Here is a 20,075-nt window from a genome sequence, read left to right on the forward strand (position 1 = left end):
TACTTGGGGAGGGGAGCAAGGGGGCACAGGATGCGGTGTGGCAGCGCTGGGAGCAGGGGCTCTGCCGCTTGCCCAGCCAGGGCAGGAGGGTGGGATGTAGGCACGGTTCACTCCAGGTGAAAGGGGGCAAGTGGTAGCAGGGCATAGCCCTTGCTCCCAGCACTGCCACACCTGCATCCCGCACCCCCCACGTCAGGTGGCAGCAGGGCAGAGACCCTGCACCCAGTGCTAATGCAGGTGCAGCAGCACTGGGAGCAGGGTCTGTGCCCTGCTGCTGCCTGAAGTGAGCCGCACCTGCATCACACACAGCACTCTACACCGGCTGGGCAAGTGGCAGCAGGGCATAAGCCCCCATGGCCCCCTCCACCAGGGCAGAGGCAGGCACAGCCAGAGAAGCCATAGGAGAAGCCCCCCTGGCTGCCTTACCTGGCCCCATCCTCCATCCAGCCCCAGCCTCCCGGCACTTGGGGGGGAAAAAAAAAGCCCCATACTCACTGGCTGTAGTGGCGGCAATCAAGGCCTCTAAGGGCTTGTGGCAGAGCCCCACCATGCAGTGGGGGGCAGTGGGGATAGCATCCCCCACTTGGCACCCTCACGGCAGCTGTCGCATCACAGGGGTGCAGCATGGCTCAGCAGGGTGTTGTGCTGTGTCTGGGAGCTGAGGTGGCTCTAGCAATCACCTGGAGCCTGGTACCACTCCGCCCCAGCTCCCAGACAGCGCATGGCGCCCTGCTGAGCTGCATTGCACCCACATGATGTGGGTGAACCCTGCTGCCCCCCCTTGCCCCATGCTGTGTGGGGATGCTCTGCTGCAAGCCCCCAGAGGCCCCAGTTGCCAGTGCCAGAGCCTGTGCATGCAGAGCTTTAAACAAAAATAAACAAACAAAAGCCTGCCCTCACTGGCTGCAACAATGGCAATTGGGGTCTCTGGGCAGTCATGGCAGAGACCCCCCCATGCAGTGCAGGGCAGCAGGGATCACGCCCCACTCCGCCTGGCGCCCATGTGGCAACTGCCTTGTGGTGTGGGTGCAGTAGGGCTTGACAGGGCACTGTGCGCTATCCCAAAGCTGGGGCAGCTCCACTTGCCAGCCAGAGCCTGGCACTGCTCAGCCCCAGTGACCCCAGCTCCCTCACAGTGCATGGTACCCTGCCAAACCGCACTGCATCTGTACCACAGGGCAGCTGCTGGGTGGGTGATCCCCACTGCCCCCCACTACCCTAAGTTATGTGTGGGAGGCTCTGCCACGAGCACCCAGAGGCCCCAACCACCGTTGCTGCAGTCGGTGAGTGTGGGGCTTCTTTTTTTTTTAAAAAAAAAAAATAGTGTGGGGACTAGGCTGGAGCTGGCTGGAGGATGGGGCCAGGCTAGGCAGCCATGGGGGCTTCTCCTGTGGGTCACCCCTGCACAGGGAGAGGCAGGCACAGGTGGAGGAGCCATGGGAGAACGTGCAGCCACACAGCTGTGCCTGCCTCTCCCCAGCCGGTCCAAATTGCCGAATCTCTCCAAATCAGCACTGAATCTTCCAAACCTGATTCGGCCAAATCGATTCAAGACAGTGATCTAAATCTCTGAATCGAATCACTGTCCTCCAAATCGGCTGAATCCGAATCCTAATAGAATACTTCCTTATGCGTACAGGCCTAATGTCCATGCACATGGTGCCCCCTGCCTGACCACCCTCCTCCCACTGGAACTCTGCCAGTCTGCAGAGAACTCTTTGCAAAAGTGCAAAATCCACGTGTTTCTTCATTAAAATGAGAAATCTGTGTTTTTCTTCGTTTTTCTGTCTGAAACAGAAAACCCAGATCCCTGCTGATAAGGCTTGTATCTAGACCATTGACTGTTTCCATATTTTTAAATCTGTTTAACCCTGAAAGTAGAACATTGTGGCACAAAAGAAGGCTCTTCCCTATTCTTTCCCTTCTCTTGTATATATGATCATTTTCAGTGTGTTAAAATGACTCTAAGCATCTGTAATTTAGTTAATATCAGTGTTCCATTATGTCTTTGGGATGTGGCATTGTAGTACCTTACAAGAGGTGTTTGATACAGGATTCTCTAGATTATTAAAGGAATACTGTCAAGGTTATTATTCTTAAAGATTTACCTGTATTGACAGTTATCCTGCATTGCAGTTCTTGCCTGAAGAATTCCTGATGGGTTTGATTCTTCCTATAACCTAATCTAATCCTTCTTGATATTGTAGCAGTAAAGGTACAAAAACAAAAGTTTGGCTTAATGTGTGATGTGTTATTTTTCATAAATGACCTGGTGAACGTAGTTCATGGTGAGAGGTTGTGTACACCAGTGCATTTACAACCAGTTGCACACTAAGTTAGGCCTTTGTTTTTTGTTTTTAATTTTTATTTTAGCTGCTGTTGCAATGGACCAATTTGAACTGAAAAACATCCCCTACGCTTGGAACTCTTAAGGTAAGAATTTCAGGATGGACAACTGTCAAAATACAGGAGATCAAGTTTTAGATTTAATAATTTGAATAGCTTTTCTCTTCTAAGGAAGGCTTATTTTAGAGCATAGGGAACCTAGAAAGCATCAGTTTCATATCACTTCTGTTTATCTTTATACACATGCTTCTTAGTGACTAGTTTTTATAGTTGGGCCCATGGTGTTTGTGCCTTTAGAAGCTTTTAGGAGCAGGTCATCAGTGGGTGGTCCTAGGGTATTTAGTTCCTGAAGGTAGGAAGTAATGTGGAAAGATCAAATCTCGTTTTATTCAAAGCCCACAAATGGCTCCCTAGCACAAACTCATGAAGCAAGATGCTGTTTCAGAGATGTGGGTTTACCCAGGTGTCTATACAACTTAACTAGATGCCTCAGTTGTCTAACAGTTAACACTTTTCATTCCAGCCTGTTTTGTCATCTTAATCCTGCTCAAATGAGTCTGTGGTATTTATAACATTGTATTAATTTTTGCAGAAATAGATTATGATACAGCAAATATAGGTGTATATAATTTAACTTAAAAAATAAGTAAAAAGAGAGGATACCCAAGTCACTTTCATGCATTTGAAATGATGGCAAGTGGAAAAGAGCAACTGATGCCCGAGTAAACTGCTTTTCGTATCGGTGGGGGGGTTTCAGTTTGTCCCAAGTGTGGAAAAATCTTATCTTGCAAAGGAGAAGTGTCAGCGGAGGAAATGCTGGTTTGTTTCTCTGTTAGAGATACTCTATTCTTTTACATTTGGGTTCTTCATGGTATGGCTCCCTTTGCTTGTCCTCTCCAAAGCATAGAATCAATGTTGCATTGTAGCTTTGTAAGTCTAGAGGTTCTTTCAACTCCGTTGTGAAGTAGTGTTCTGTATTTGAGCAAAAAGTTTCAGAAACTGTTAAAAGGCTATACACTTAACCAGAGTATGTATTTATCCTGGAAAATGAGCCTTGATTAGCTTCTGTCAATTTCAAGGCTTCTTATAACAGCCCTTTGATAGCTGCTTCCACTTAAGCATTTCTGGCACCTATTATTAGACAATTCAATGGAATACAGTTTTATAGTTCATAGTAGACAGTGGTGCTGAAAGATGCTAGGCATTTAACCAATATGCCAGATAGCTAATGATTGCTCTAATTTAAGTAGGAGGCAAAACATTGGAACTTCGCAATGTGTTGTTCAGTTCAATGAACTGTTCTTGTATCTAGTATGCATACATTTTATACATAGACATTGTATTAAATACAGTGTACCATTCTTATACTGTGGGGCATAAGGTAATAATCAGCTTCACACAGTGACATGTGCATAGATGCATTATATAGTATTATAAAGATTTTGAGCGGTGGTTTTCAGCCTGTCATGTGTGGAACCCTGAAACTGTCTAAGGGATCTGCGAAAGATGTCTATGTCAATCAAAGGTATGTGATTATCCACACTTACAATTCAAAGGGGTCTGCACCTCCGTTCAAAAATTTTGGGGGGGTCTGCAAATGAAAAAGGTTGAAAACCACTGATCTACAGCAGTAGTGTACCAGCTATAGGATAGCAAGGTAATTGGACTTAAACAGAAATGGGAACTGTATCTTATAGGTGGCCAGTTCTGAACTCGGGGTATGTAAAAGGGTCTCTCCTTACATAGTAACATTGGTGGAAAAGCTTATGTGATTTGCTGAAAGAAGTTTTGTGATTTCTGACTACTCAGTTTCCAGTATTTCTACTTACCAAGCTAATTCTCATAATTACAGATTTTGGATGAGTGCTTTTCTTGCTGATTGTGTCTGCTGCTGATTTTTGGGGATTAAATTGTACGCCTCTATAAATTTAATGTCATTAAATATATTAAAATTGTTTTGGGTCTTATACAGTGGAAATATGATCATCCAGTGGAAGATACTTTTTTGGGAAGCAGTCATAATAAAGTCTTTGTTTTGGTTTTGCTTTTTCACAATAGTGCTTGGGGAGATGGAGGCAATAAAACTTCCCCAGAATATGTCTTCCCATATGGAAATACTATACAATAACCTGCAAAGGAAGGCTTATGGATAAAAGGGATTTCTTTCAAATTCAAGTTGGCATAGTAGTAAACCTGTACTGATGTTATCCCAGTTCCACAGAGCAGGTAGAAACTGCACTGCAGAAAACTACAAAGGATAGTACATTTTGTTTTTGTTCTTTTTATACCACTTTTCTCCTAATGTCTGTTCCTTTAGGGTGTGTATGCATTAAGACAGTTTGCTTTTTGCTTTGACAGTAATTCTTTTACTTTTTACATTGCCTAGAATTCAACAGGCATGGTATAGAGCAGTTGCTTTTCTCCTCCTTCATTTTACTATCTCTGACTTGATGTATATGCCTGTCATCTTGCTACTGATTGACTTCTCTTCTCCCCCTCCCCCCTTCATTTAACCCTTTCTCATTCCTTTAGTCTCAAATTCTTTGCAGAGTAAAAACATATATTTAAATGTAAGTCTATATGTGTTCCAGTGTTGTGATGTAATGTATTTGAGCATTAGAACATCAGATTTATTTAAGGAATCTTTAAACCAAAAGAGAGAATATTTGTTGTACCTGTTTGTTCTCCTGCTACAGGGAGCTCACCAGGAGAATCCGTCATCACCAAAGTGGAACCCAGTCAGACTGAGGAGTCCTTGCCTCCGGAGACAGCTCAGCTATTGTCTTCACTCTCATCACTCCGGCCCAAGATATTTGCACAACTTCAGGTAAAATTACATTCTTAAACACCCTCCCTCAAAGAGTCAGAATTCTAATACGTTTTATTGTGGAAATCCTGATAGAGATTGGGGACTGCGAGTTTCATCTTCACTATTGCACACTCCCTGCATGGATGTTTGCTAGGTAAAGCCAGATTCTGAAGTACCTCAACTGTTCCTCTGGCAGCTTTCTTTCTTTTTATATCAGCCTCCAGCTCATCTCCACTGAAACAGAAAGCAATTTTTTACAGTTAGGGTGGCCAAAATCTGGAGCTAGCTTCCCAGGAAGATGGTCCTCGCCTCTACCTTGGGCAAATTCAAGAGGAGGTTAGATGATCACCTGTCTAGGGTCTTGTGAATCCAGCATGAATTCCTGCCTGTGGCAGGGGGTCAGGCTAGATGATCTGTTCAGGTCCCTCCTGACCCTAGCTACTATGAAACTATGATACTCTTCCTCTACGGCTCCCTCCTGCACTCTGCCCCAGCTGGGCAGGGCTTGCCCCAGCCCCACTCCCTCACCACAGGAGCCTCAATCTGTCCGCCCTCCAACCCATTCCCTCCCCTCCCCCCACAACAGACTTACCAGTCGGATGCTGCTCCCTAAGCTGTTGGGCTGCATATTGGCAATCAGATCCATATTGGCAATCGGATCGGTATTGGCTAATATGGGTCATTGGTATCAGGTTAAAAAATCTTTATCAATGCACCCCTACCAGGAACTCATCTGTCTTTCCATGAACATCCAAAATTGCAAATCTCTATCCTTTCCTCTATCTTATTCTTCAGGGATGCTTTCTATGCCTCCTCTTCCCAGTCCCCCTCAAACACTCTCTTGTAGCCTTGCTTCCTCTTCTCTCCCTCTTTCACCCCTTAATGCATTAATTTCAGGTACTGGGGGTCTGCAGTGTTCCTTCAAGCCATTAAAAACTTATAAAACTCTTTAAAATAACCATTACTGCCCCTTTTCTGTTTTTGTGGGATGCTTCCTGTTAATATCCTTCTTCTATGTGCTCTGTGTCCTGAATTCCTGCCTTTTCTGCTATTAGCCACTTTATTGTTCATTTCCCCCTCTTCATGCTGTGGAAATGACATCGCTCCAGCCCTCTGTTCTTTCCCAGCCAACTCTCATTCTAATGGGGTGTCATTGCTGATGACGCTAAGATGTGGGGCAAGGTGGATACACGTGAAGGGAGAGAGAGGCTGCAAATAGCTTTAGACAGACTACAAAAATGGGCAGATAAGAATAGGATGGGGTTCAACGTAGACAAATGCAGGGTGCTGCACCTTGGGAGAAGGAATCCACAGCATATATACAGGCTGGGGAGTTCCCCTCTTGAAAGCACAGAGGTGGAACGGGATCTTGGAGTCATTGTTGACTCCAAGATGAACATGAGCCACCAATGCCAGACCACAGCCAGCAAGGCCAGCCATACCTTGTCATGCATCTCAAGCCAGTCCAGAGAGGTGATACTTCCCCTCTATGTGACTTTGGTCAGGCCGCAGTTGGAGTATTGCATCCAGTACTGGCTGCCGCACTTCAAGAGGGATGTGGCCGGCCTGGGGAGGGTTTAGAGGAGGGCCACCTGCTTGGTGAGAGGGCAGCAGGACAGGTCCTGTTAGGAGAGACTGAGGGACCTGAACCTGTTTAGCCTCAGCAAGAGGAGGCTGATGGGGGACCTGGTGGCTGCCTACAAACTCATCAGGGGAGATCAACAGCAAATAGGTAGAGCCCTTTTCTCCCCAGCACCACCTGGGATGACAAAGAACAATGGTAACAAGCTGATTTTTTTTAGTTAATCTTTTTGTTTTTTAAGATGCATTAAAACTGTTTTTATATAGGTTTACTTAAAAAAAAAAAAAAAAAAAAAAAAGTAAAATAAATTAAAGCTCAAAGATGGCATCATGGAATAGGGATTATAACTTTTAATTATATACTATTTGAGACAATATATTCATATAACCTTTTTAGAAAAGTTTTATAAATAGGTCACACCAGGCCATGGACTAATTAGAAGCCCAATTAATTAGAAGCCCTCTTGTGGGGTTCCCAGAGGCTCCTTTATAGATTAGTAAAGATTAAAGAAAACCATCGTACCAAATGGGGCTCAGTGCTCAGTCTAGATCAATGGTCACCAACCAGTCGATTGCGACTGACTGGTTGATCATGGAGCCTCTGGCAGTTGATCTGAGGCTGCGGGGTTGAGTGCACGCATGCCCACACCCCCCCCCCCCCCAGCCCAGTAGGTCAGACCATGGGGGAGGGAAGGGGCGGGGCCAGATTGAGGCCCCCACAGTGAGGGACAAAGTACAGCAGAGACAGGAGCAGAGGTAAGGTGGGTGGGGCCCTGGCCAGGCAGGTGATGGGAGGATCGAACCTGGGCAGCTCATCCAGGGGCACAGGGGGGCTCCCGCCACTGTGCACACCCTGACGGAGGGCCCCCCAATCTATGTGCACCAACGGTGGCTGCCATTGAGGGTTGGGCTTTGTGCCCTAAGCCCCACTGCAGCTTGCCCAGGACTGGCCCAATGTCACGTGCATCCCGCCACTGGGCAGGCAGCAGACGAAGCTTAGCCAAGCGGCAGGACACATGTGGCATCGAGCCACTCCCAGGGCAGCTGCAGCGGAGCTTGGGGTGTAAAGCCCAGCCTGCAATGGCAGCTGCCTCCTCCCTGCACAGAGATTGGCGATGGTGCTGGGAGTGGGTCTGAAACTGTGGATTTGTCTCCTCAGAGATAACATCCTTGTTAACAGCAGTATATGGATATGAGAGGTAACAGACCTGATTACAGCCCTCCTATCTCTCTGCAAGTTTGCATACACAGCCAAGCCCTTACCTTTCTCTAAAAGTGCAAAGTTTCAAGAAGTTAAATTGAGGATATCAAACAAGAATTCAAACTTTTTGTAGAAAACAATGATTAAATCAAGGCTTCCTGACCAGTGATTTTAAATCATGATTTCAGTCGAATCAATCTTGGTCAATACTAAATTATTTCTGTCTTCTTTTTTTAGGGATTACAGCTGCAGCCAACATATGCCTCCACAGATGGAGCAACAGCCCTCATAACTGTAAATAGCCACTCTCTTCCCAGCCCCACCAGCCTTCTGGATTCCATAGGGAGTGCAATTACTAACCATTCTCTAGTACTCAGCCAAGGGCATAACCTTCAAACAGGTGCCAATTTAACGCAGGGCAACATTAGTGCTTCCAGTCTTGGAAATCTGCCTGTACCAGATCAAAATTTGGTTGCTATGGGCCAACTGGTAACTGTCAGAGGTGTAGAGGACACAGGAAACTTGGAAGGACGTGTCCATCAAATTCTTTTGGGAGATGTACAAACAATTCCAATACGGATAGTGGACAACCACACAGCTCTTAGTAAGTTTGTCTGGTTAATGATATTAAAAAAAATATAGACTGAAAGTGTGTTCTGGGGTGCTATAGGAAGTTTATGACTACCAAGCTATTGCTTCAAGTAACTGAATTGGCTGATCTTACTTAGGCTTTACTGCAACTAGTTATATTTATTTAAGTTAAAAGTTCAAAAGCGGTGTTGTTAAAAACTTAACTTTCTAAAACTTTAAATCTTTATTCAGTTTTTCATAACCCTTTAATTGAACATTTCTCATTTTTCTTACCCTGAGTACTATGATTTTCCAGAAATAATATTTTTATTTCTTTTCTAAACTAGCAATTAAAAGGAAATCAACCAACATAGATGCATTTCAAACTCTGTAACTTCAGGTTCTTTTGGCTTTCCCTCCCCTTCACTCTACTACTTTGTATAAGACCTGTTCTGTTCTTTGGGAAGGTTCAGTTTGTGCTTCCTGTACTTTCCTGTGCTGAAATACTTCCAGAGATGCTGGAAGTTGGAGGTTTTTTAATTGTTACTTGTGGGGCTGTCAAACATTATTTTAAAAAGAAAATCACATAATCAAGCCAGACTTACACTTTCCTAAAACAGAAAGCCCCTAAAAAATCCTCAGGATCCCAGATTAGATACAGAATGCATGTTCTACTGACAACTGTGTTTTAAGAATCCAGACTTGCATTTAAAAAGTTTCTGGGTCTTTCAGTTGTGAAGAAAACTCTCTGATTGTGTACTACAAACAAATCAATGCAGTCATGTCTTTCTGGGTCTGCAGACAGTCTGAGGGATGATAGTTGGAAGTTACTCCTAGTTTTCTCTTTGTCTGTGAATGTCTTTAACCATATGTACTGAGCAGTTTAGCAGCAATATTCAGTGAATAATTTGCTCATTCTGCAATTCCAAATCACTTCCTACACATTTCCAAGTGTGAAAAGTCACTTATTGAATAAGATAGTAAAATTGTGCAAACTGTATTTAAACTATAAACTGTTTTAACAAAGCAAAACAGTCCTATATTTTCCTAAAGGCCATTCCACCACTCTTGAGGGATATTCATTTTTATGCTACAGTTCTGTTACTTCTGTCTGCAAGGTTTCTGTGTACAATCCCCATCCTGTTAGACACTTGTAAACTATGAGGAAACCCTTTCAGAGCATATCAGTGTTACTCCTGTAGAGAGTTGTCTCTGTGCAAAACAAATGTTTCTTCTGCTCAAGGAGCCAAGTCCTCCTGCTGCTCTAGAGAGTAGGAGGTCGGGACACACATTAGGGCTAGTTCCAAGAGAAAAGACTATTAAGGAACAAACCCGATCTGAGCTCATTTACAAGAGGGCACATTTTATAAGCAAACTTTCTGATCCTAACATTATACATTTTGAGGTATCATTCCCCTGCGTGCAAGCACCCATATACATAATCTGGGCAAACCACTTGTAATTGTCCTGTATAATCATTCCCCCCCACTCCTTCCTTTAGTGAATGGTCATTAAGTATGATAGTATTTTAACTAACTGATCCAAACTAAGTAGGTATGGTTATCATTTTTGTTTTGGGGTGAGGTATCAGCTGCTTTAAAACAGGACTTATAAAACAGCTAAGTGTTAGCAGTCTGCAAAAAACTGTTTGGTAACACCCTGTTTCCCCAAAGTACTATGTGAAGATGACAACCTGACGTACTGAAATGGATGGACCACATTTAGTCTCTTTTTAATTTAGTGCAATTCCAGTATTTTTGCTGTCAAAGCAGTTATGTACATCAGGGCTGGTAGAAGTCTAGTAAATTTTTCAGATAGGATTAATTGGAGAATGGACTATTCTTTTAACAAAAGAAAGGATCTCTTCAGGAAAAACTAATCGTATTATCTGTTCTTTTATCTGGATAAAGCTATTCTAGCTTTGTATTTGTGAGCTGATTATTGAAATGAATTGATTTCTGCTTGTTTCATCTTTTAACGTGACAGATGACATAACTTTTACCTCAAATTACTGAATTACCATGATTTCCTGAACTGCAACCATTATATCTTGCTTCTAAATGTCTACAGATCATAGAATCAAAATGTTTCTTTTGTTCTCTTATTTTTAACACACGTATTTAACACACTAGAATTTTAACCTTTGTTTTTTTGTTTTCAAAGTTGAAGAAAATCCAGAAGGTACCGTATGTGTGGGCCAAGTTAAACAAGAACCCAGGGAACAAGCATTGTCTGTAGAGGGAGATAAAATCAGAGACTGCCACAGCTCCTCCACTATTTAAATCTATGAATGCTTTAAGGATTTGCAACTCGGAGGATTCTACATTTCTTGGAAAAGAAGGCGGATATTCTCAAAATAATGCCATTCTTCCAAATGGCATTGTGACATTCAGTGTAGGCACCATGCACTAGTTCTGACAGGCAGCTGCTTTGATTTACAGCTGATACGGTTCACTGCCAATTCCAGGTCATGCAGTTCCCATGTGGAGCACGACCTCCCTCTTCCTTCCAGATTTTGGGTAATTCATATATTATCCAGACTGGTCAGTGTTTCAGCAGGTCTTCCAAAATTAAATCCATGAATTCTATAATGTGGGTCTAAATGCTGCTCTTGCTAGTCTCTTTGAAACCTTTTCTTGTCTTGGTGCTCCAAAGACACAGAATCTGCCCTGAAATATTAATTGCATCTACAATGACAATAGTTTCATGGGAAAACTAATGTCTTTGAAAACCAAGATGCTAAACTTTAGAGTGCTGAGGGGTAGCAGACTTTTGAAAAAGGTGGAGTAGAACTCTAGGAGTTTTAGTGAAGTAAAGATAAAGAAAAAAGGGAAAGTGCTGTTGCCACATGAAAGCAAAGATGTATAATAAACAGATGTGTATGGATTGAAGTGGTAAAGGAGTCTTTATGTTTTGCCACTTACATTTAGCCTTCTGGCATTTACAATGGGGTTTATTTTCTCAGCCTGCAGTCTTTATTCTGAAAGGGCAGCTGCCAGCTGGTCATAATAACCAAAAGCAACAGTCCTGTTTCTTGGTGAATGATTACTTCAGTTTATTTCTCTTTTACTTTGTGCACTTGTACCATGCATTCAGATAAGCATTATACAGTTTAACACATTGCTGTTTACAGGGATGGTATCAGTGGTACCATGCTACAAAAGAGCCTCCCAGACCTTTAGCTACCTGAGGAATTGATACAAGCAATAGAAATAAAAGCAATATGCATAAGTATGCTGTTTTCAGTATTCAGAGAATAAATGAGTGTCTCAAATTTTAACCAGAAACCAGTTAAAAGTCCTTTTAGGACTTAAAACAGTTCTATATTGTTTCTAATAGATTACAGGTATATTTAAGGAGTGAATTCAATTAAGATTAGAGAAAAAATTTTTTCTACATCATATTCCAGCATTAGCTAGGCCCCTATTAAGCAGCAAAAATAGTCATAGTCAGCATGACAAGCAGCATTCTTAACAAATGCCTCATACTTTCAGAAAGTATGTACAAATCATGTTTAAGCACTAAGTGAAATTTTACAAAGGTCCATTATAACTTCCAAGTTAACTCTAATTGGTTTGCTTCAGCTACTGAGTTTTATTCTATCATTCTCAACCACTGTCGGTAAAGCTTTACCAGCATTTCCACTATTAATCCCTATTTCAAGTGATTGATAACTCAGTAATTTTTAATAAATCATCATAACTCTTATGCCTTTCAAGAACTTGACCCAAGAACTTTTTCCATTTACATATTTATCTCCAAAAAACAGCTTGTCAATTTTAATTACAGAGGTGAAAAAAAAGAATTGTAAGTGTTTATAGATGTAAGGATAAAAAAAATGATATCCTTAACATATGCAAAGAATGTGCAAAAATCAATAACTATTAGACATTTGAAATAATTTTTGACTGTCCTTACTTTTGTGAAGTTAAGCTAAAACTCCTTGAAGGCTCCCATTACACTTAGGATCTCCAAATTACTTTACTTGCAGATCAGTTAGGTAAGTATTCTGCTTAATCATACCTCCAAATATTTTTACTTCTGTGAGTTTTTAACATACACTACTAACACAGTTTGTTTTAATATTCATGGTTTAGTTTAATCTAAAATTTCAAACAGGGTCTGTGTTCTTCTTAGGTAAGAGCACATTGTGGGTACGCTGAGAATCTCTAGTTCTGTGGAGTGCCGTATATTATGTTTAAACTCATTTCTTTTTGTGGTATGCCTCATACATTTCTGTATAAGTAAATCCAATGAGATCTTGCCTTTCAATTTATATTTCTGTTAAAATTGTGGCACATCTAGAATGAATTAATGTTCAGTCCTGCTTCATTCACTGCACTGGAGTCCACAGCATATAGAATTATTTTTTTTCAAATTTAGTCAACAGTACATTAAAAATTGATACGTCCTCCCCCTCAGCTGCTGTTTAGTAACAGTTACCTTTTACTGCTTGTTTTTTTTTTTTTATTTCAACCAATACATTCCAAATTAAAACACCCTCTTCCATACTTCAGTATTATTAATCTGAAATTTTGAGTCAAAAGAGCAAACTAGAATTACATGTTACCAGTGTTAGGTTACAGATGTTTTACAGTTAAAAACCTAGGTTCACAACAATTTTAAATTCTCACTATTCTTGTTTCTCCAGGGAGCAGGATACTCATTTAGTAGTTACTGTTCTCCCTAATTTGAGTCACTAATTATCTCATCTACAGTAAACAAGGATATAAACTTCTGTCCATGGTGATGCAGGCTGTTAAAGGAAATACTTCTTCCATTCATTTTCAGTAGCAGCCTGAGTGCCTTTTTATAATCTACCTGGAATTGCACACTGCTCTGAAAAGAATAGAATAAAAATGTTGCCATTAAAAGGAGATAAGATATTAAAGGGCAGTCATGTAGTAGAATAAATTACAAACAGAAATAAAAATTTTACAAGCCTATTTCTCTAGTTTGTTCATAGAAACATGAAAAATCATTTGTTTTTCATTTTGAACTGTTGTTTTTTTTGCTGAAACTCAATAGTTTGCAAAAAACTTTAGCTTCTCAAAATTCGGATTTTTCTATCCTTTAAATATGGACTCAGGTTTTTTGCTAGTGTCATCCTTTGAGATACCACAGTTCTTCCTCATACAAAGTTATGTTTATGTAATTTGTGTCACGTTTCACAAAAAACTGAAGTGAACTGGGCATATAGGCCCAGTCATTGTACTCACATTGATAATGGACTAGTTTTCAGTGGAAGGTTACAGTTGGGAGAGACCTTTCTCCTCTCATGTATACTTGTGTAAATCAGAAATAAAATGCATTGATTTTAATGCAGTCAGACTGGTTGAGTGAGAGACCAATCAAGCCCAGTGCTTTTTTGAGAATGTTGCAGTAAGATCCATAGAAATTTGGATTTGAGTTTACATTGAAAACAGTTGGTTATCAGTTTACAGTAGCAGTGTTTCTAATGTTACCTCCATTTCTTTAAGGTTGGCCTGTTCAAAACTTTACTTTCCATGCCTACTAATGTTGAGCTTCCACATTTGTTTAAAACAGTCTAATTCTTTACTGATCTTTCCTCTGTATATCAGTGGCTAATGGCATCAATTGGGCAGTTTCATAAGGGCTTTGTGTGTGTGCATGCTCGCAAAAAACTCTGCTAAAATACAGAAAAGACACTTGAGAGATGTGAGTCTGTTTTCTGTACAAAGCTAGAAGCCTATCAGATGGAAGCCAACAGAGTCAACTGGTCATCTGTTCTTTTTTGTGCTATTGAGACACAAGCCTGATGGTGTGATTATGAGGAAACTTTTATCTTGTACAAAGTCTAAAGAGAGGAATGTACGTGTATGTTTGTATATATACATTTGTGTACATATATATACATATATATATATATATACTGTAACTTAATGTATAGTGTTCCTTGTTTGGTTGTAAATTTTTTTTAAACAGAGCTGTGTGTTGTGTTTTCTTCAAGTTTTGGTTGTGTTTTTCCTGGTTGAAGTGCTGTTTCTTAATACTGATTATATAAAATAACCATTTTCAATATGACTATTGTTGCTAACTCATTAGTATGTATATTCATCAGACTTTGAAGAATATTAAGTCTTAGATCAAAAGCCTAGAACTAACTGGCCCTTATCAGCATAACAGTAGATTAGCTCCTTTAAAGTGAAAGGCTTCTAGGGACACTTATCACAAGCTAAAATAAACAGGGCAGCAGTTGTCAGCCAGGGGTACATGTACCTCTAGGGCTACTTAAAAAGGGAGTACGCAGATCTAATGTGGCTGATAAATGCCATGTGTATGTGTGCAGCTGCAGTGCAGCACGCAGGCAGCCAAAAGAGCAGCCAGGTCCAGCTGGTAAGTGTGTTGTGAGAGAAGGGGCCTGGGGGAAGAAGTGGGGAGGACAGATTACGGTGCTAGTGGCAGGGGAGGGAGTGGGGCTGGGGCAAGGGTTGGGCTGGGTTGCACTCTGGGTGGACAGCAGAGGCCCTCGGAGGGGACTATGGGGGGGCTGCAGCCACTCTAGAATTTGCTATAGCACCCCCACAGCCCCCTCCCAGTGCCGCAACTGTCTGCTCTGAGTACAGCCCAGCCCCCCACTCTGAACAGCCCAGTCCACAGCTGCAGCCTGCCCCGCCCAGTGCAGATCAGGGGGCATATCCATCCCCCAAGCCCTCCTGAAATGCGTGCAGCAGCAGAAGCTGACCCCTCACCAGATGAACCGCTCGCTGCCTCAATCGAGGCCCCCACAATAAAGGAGGGAGTGGGCCAGGGCAGCTTCCGCCATTGCACACACCCTAGGAAGGCACGGGGGCATGTGCCCCTGGATCTGTGCAGAGCAAGATGCTGCCGCAGGCTGGGGCCAGGGTTACACCAGGCTCTTCCCGACACGGGATTGGGCTGGGCTGTGCTTGGGGCTGGCGGTGGTGGCGGTGCTGGGAAGGGGGCTATGCGTGGGCTGCGGCTACCCTAATATTTGCCATAGTCCTCCCAAACCCCTCTTCCAGCCCCACTGCCACCTGCCCCAAGCACAGCTTGGCCTGCCCAACCCAACTCAGCCCCCACCAGGAACAGCCTGGCACTGGCCGCAGCCTGCAGCAGCAACCCACCTCCCCTGCGCAGATCCGGGGGCGCACACCCCCATGCCGTCTTGGGGTGTATGCACTGGCAGGAGCCACCACCCCCTCCGCATCCCCCCCCGAACAACTCACTCCTGGCTGCATCCCGCGCTCTGCCCTGGCTGTGCAGCCCCAGCCCCACTCCCTCCCTCACCTTTTGGGGCCTGAATCTGCCCCCTCCCCCCATGCTTAAAAACAATAAAAAAAATATAAAGGGGTATATGAGCTAGAACTGTGAGAGAGAAGGGGTACACTTGTTAGGTTGAAAACCCCTGAACTAGGGCATTTTATGTTTCCTCCCACACATGCTCATGACTATTCAAGTCTCAATTTTGTAGGTTTCACAGAAATTGTAAAATCAGGCATAGTTGAGAAATAGGGCAATATCTGCAAAAAAGAAAAAATGCTGACTCCCCTGTGGGAGCCAGTGGTTCTCATGGCTGCTGTGGCCCAGCCATGCATCCTGCCGGGAGGAGTTCTGCCAATGTGAAGGGGAGTAGCCAAGATGGTGGCCACCTCTTTCTCTTCCCTCTTCCCCCCCGCCCAATTGGCTGAGGGCTGCCTGTTGTGCAGCCCTGCCCTTCTTCGCTAAGCAGCAGTGAGGGTTGGGGCCATCCCTTGGCCCATCAGCAGCAAGGGGCAGAGCTGCATGATGGACAGTTCCCTCAATCAGCAGCAAGGGGTGGGGCCACTAGGCCTCCTCAGCCAATCAGAGGTGGGGCCTCCACCAAAATAAAACTACAAAAATACAGAGGGTTAAAGATCCCCAGTACAAATACTTTCTGTTTGTTATCTATATAACACTGTAAGTATGCATGTTGCTGTACATGCCTATGTAAGGACTTCTCTGTAACAATCAGCTTGATGTTTGAAGCTGGATTGAGAGCACACAAGTTTGCTGTATCCTGGAAAAAAAAAAAATGTCCATTGGTAGGACTGGATGTTTTTGAAAATTTCTACAAAGTTGAGATTCTTTCGCATTGTTGTATCAGGCAATTAAGTTTGACACAAAGTAGGTCCTAAACCCTATTTAAGCCTGTGGGTTTTACATCTCTGTGGAAGTTGCTCATCTCTCTGAGCAATTTGTTCATTACGGCCTATTTCATTGCTGCCTGTGTGGTTCCTTTGGGGCTGCGCTTGCCAAAAAATATCCCCTAGATGACACTACAGAGGGACAAGGCTGAGAGGGCTCAGTGGCAAAGATAATGCTGTCTTGTGCTGTGTTTTCCTAAATTATTTTACAGGAAGGAGGGGATGCACAAAAGGGACATCACCAAGACTAGTGTTTCTCAACATTTTTAAACTCAAGGCATCCTTCAGGAAATGCCACCTCTTAAGTCTTTGCTCTTCTGTTGCAAGGAACTCAGAAAGAACACAGGAGGTCAGAAGGCTTTTGACACTATGGATTCCTATTTGAAATCTCTGGGTTTATCTTTTGAATTGAATGTAGGTGTTTGCATGTCTAACTGCAAATACAGTGTGTCACCCCTAAACGGATCTCAAAGCACCCTGGGGTACTGCAGCACCCTGGTTGAGAATCGCTGCCCAAGATAGAAGGGCACAGACTGATTCAAGGCAAGAGCGGGAAGATGCAGTTCTTGACCATGGTAAAGTCAATGACATAGAGACATGCTAGCTACGATGGGAGACTGAGTCTCTCTGAAAAAACTTGGGGTATTTCCTTGGTGGCTTTTCACAGAAGAGTCTCCAGAGGGAATAAGTTCTTGGAAGTGAGTTTCCCAAAGGGGTATGTATGGTGCTGAGAGCTGCAATACAGGGATGGCCATAGGGTTCTGCAGCTGGATTCTGAACTTGTCACAAAGACCTGCGGAATCTGTGGCTGTTGGAGACCGGGGAAGGTCGGTACAGGGAGCCATAACCATGTACCAGATGAAATGGCGTAGGCTTCCCAGAAACCAGCAACATTGTTCCTGGTTCGGTTGGTACTGGGGTCAAATAATGGCCCTTCTCTAGATTCATGCTTCTCTTAAAGTGCGGGAGAGAAACTTTTGCTTTGAAGCCTCCCTTTAGTCTTAGCAGGAGGCTATAGCTATTTTCCTAGGCTTAATTTCCCTCATTACTCTACAGTTCCTTTTATAGTCCTCCACCATGGCCCTCTACTCTAAATGTATAATCTCCATTGATACTCCTAGGCCTCCTTCAGTCTGCTCACTTAATAGTGCCCCCATCCAAATCCACCAACTTCAGATGCCACAGTTTTAGTTGCTTTCCGCTTTCTGTTTTTGGAATTGCCCTTCCCATGGGAGCAGTCGGTTAGCACTTGTCAGTTCCTGGTCTCCACTTTATCTTACAATGCTCACAACTAAACAACTAAACTGCTTTTATGGTGATGGTGGGAAGAGGCAGTTTTGATCTAAAGTCAGGCAGTTCTCTTCCTTCTCTGTGCCTTTCTTTTCTGACCCAGGTCTAGAACAGAGTAAACCTAGAGAGATCTAGATTCAGAAACTACTCTTTCCCTGGTAACGACAACATCTTCTTTACCTTGCCACCTTTTGGCTATGCTTCAGTGATTACTAGCTAACAACCTGCTCCCCTCCCTACTGATAAAATAAGGTTCTCTGCCCCCATATAACAAGCCAGCTGGTCTCCCAGAAAAGTTAGCTTCTTTGCCAGTTAGTGATTGGATGTGCTATTACTGGGATTGCAGCTGAGTGTAGACTGCTCTTGTTTGGCATTTGGCTAAGGAATGTCACCCACCTGTCCTGTTGTGGGAAAGGCTTCATAAACCCAGACTAAATTGGACTACCCGATCAGAAAGAATGAACTTTTATCCAGCATCAGTAGTATGTCTTATTAATGAGTGTTAAAAATAGTGTTTAAAACAAGCTGTATTATTGATTTATAGATCAGAAGTTAGCCACCTCATTTGACTGGCAGAGAACTTTTAAGGTATGATCTTTTCTGTGCTGATACCTCAGTGTTTATCAACTTTTATCACCTGTTAAACAACTCCTCTTGAAAAAGATAGTTGATTTAGTGCTTTTCTCAAGTAGTATGTTAGCTTTAAATAATTCAGTTATGATGTGTTTTTCCAGAACCCCTTTGGAGGATAAACCCAAGCAGTAAAAAAAGTAATGGATTTTGACATATTAGGGCCTTATCCTAAGCCATCCCAATGCAAAGCAGATTTAGCTACTCTAGCATAGCTTTGAGAGCTCCTGTGGTAAGGTGAAGGGGCTGACAGAGTTAGGAATGTAGGAATTAATCAGCTGGATCAGAGTCATCTGGCTAATCTAGTGCTGAATCACCAAGAGTGACCTGTGCCAGAAACAAAAAATCCTGGGCACCTATACATGAGACGGAGCTCTGCTCTGACACATGTTGGAGCAGACTTGATTAATTGAGTCTGCTGTGAGCCTGCCACCACCATTTCGAAGTGGAGGATGCTGAATACATGCGACACTGCAGGCGCTTTAATTCGAGCAGCTTTCAGAGCCTCTTTAATTAAAGCGCCCCTTCACCCTGGAGCACGTGTATAGATGCCCACTGTGGTCAGAAACTTTGGGATAACCTGCCCCCTGCAGAAAGATCTGTCCTAATGTACAATAACTGAAGGAAGTTTTAAGCCCTGAAAGGGGAGGAGTGCACGGGTGACTTGTGCCTCCTCAGTCTGAGAGGGCACCAGTGGCTGATCACCGACTGAGTGGGTGGGAGGTGGGGTCCCCAGGCAGCTGATCACCAATCTGGGAAGCACCAGCTGCAAAACTGGAAGCGCTGCCGGCACTTCTCTTGGCTCCTGGGGTCCCTGGCCAGCACCAATCTCAGGGGGGCACCAGCCGGTGCTTCTCTCAAAGCTCCCACTCCCCAGCCAGTGAGGGCTAATCTCAGGGGGCACATGTGCCCCCCCATGGTCCCCCTACGCTTAGCCTATGGAGGAGTGCCATATACCTTCCAAGCTCAGGTTTTAGGTTTTATTTAAAGACAAGCTCTCACTAGTGTTTGTTCTATGCCCATACCTGCTTTTAATGTGTACTTTATAAAATAAAAATAAGAAGAATGGGGGACAAGAAATATATATGATTAGGTTTATAGGGTCCTGGTAGATATGTTTTCTAATAAAATCACTTTTAGAGCAGCTAGGAAAGGAAGAAAATTGATTTGTTATTTTTTATTTGATACTTGAAAAACCAGGAATCAAAGTTTGTTTTTGATTAACTGGATTGGAATCTATGTAAATTTTGCATTTAATATTTTACAGTTTAGTTTGTTTAGCAAAGTTTGTGATAGTTCTTTCAAATGTTTCTTATGTCTAATGAAATGACTCTGAACTGATGTGCCGTGGCACCCTGGGGTGCCTTGAAATCCTTTCAAGAGCGCTACAGTGCCAAGCAATGTTAGTACAGTTCATAGATTTCATAGATTTCATAGACATTAGGGCTGGAAGGGACCTCGGGAGATCATCGAGTCCAGCCCCCTGCCCAAAGGGCAG

At 43.2% G+C, this 20,075-nt stretch overlaps 2 protein-coding genes across 4 annotated transcripts in view; both read left to right on the top strand.

Annotated features, from left to right (window-relative positions):
- The window catches only part of CARF (calcium responsive transcription factor), a 58,320-nt gene extending 44,867 nt beyond the window's left edge, over positions 1–13,453 (top strand). For all 3 annotated transcript variants that reach the window (XM_019554046.1, XM_019554048.1, XM_019554047.1), the window contains 3 exons: positions 5,043–5,173; positions 8,175–8,541; positions 10,671–13,453. In XM_019554046.1, the coding sequence (XP_019409591.1) occupies positions 5,043–5,173; positions 8,175–8,541; positions 10,671–10,789 (617 nt within the window). In that variant the 3' untranslated portion in view covers positions 10,790–13,453. The remainder of the gene's footprint in view (positions 1–5,042; positions 5,174–8,174; positions 8,542–10,670) is intronic.
- Positions 13,454–17,404: 3,951 nt separating this feature from the next.
- The window catches only part of CNBD2 (cyclic nucleotide binding domain containing 2), a 26,260-nt gene continuing 23,589 nt past the window's right edge, over positions 17,405–20,075 (top strand). Inside the window, exon 1 of the mRNA XM_019553506.1 lies at positions 17,405–17,525. Coding sequence (XP_019409051.1) covers positions 17,405–17,525 — 121 coding nt within the window. The remainder of the gene's footprint in view (positions 17,526–20,075) is intronic.

Source organism: Crocodylus porosus, unplaced genomic scaffold (assembly GCF_001723895.1).
Source record: "Crocodylus porosus isolate Cpor-Errol unplaced genomic scaffold, CroPor_comp1, whole genome shotgun sequence".
NCBI classification, from domain to species: domain Eukaryota; kingdom Metazoa; phylum Chordata; order Crocodylia; family Crocodylidae; genus Crocodylus; species Crocodylus porosus.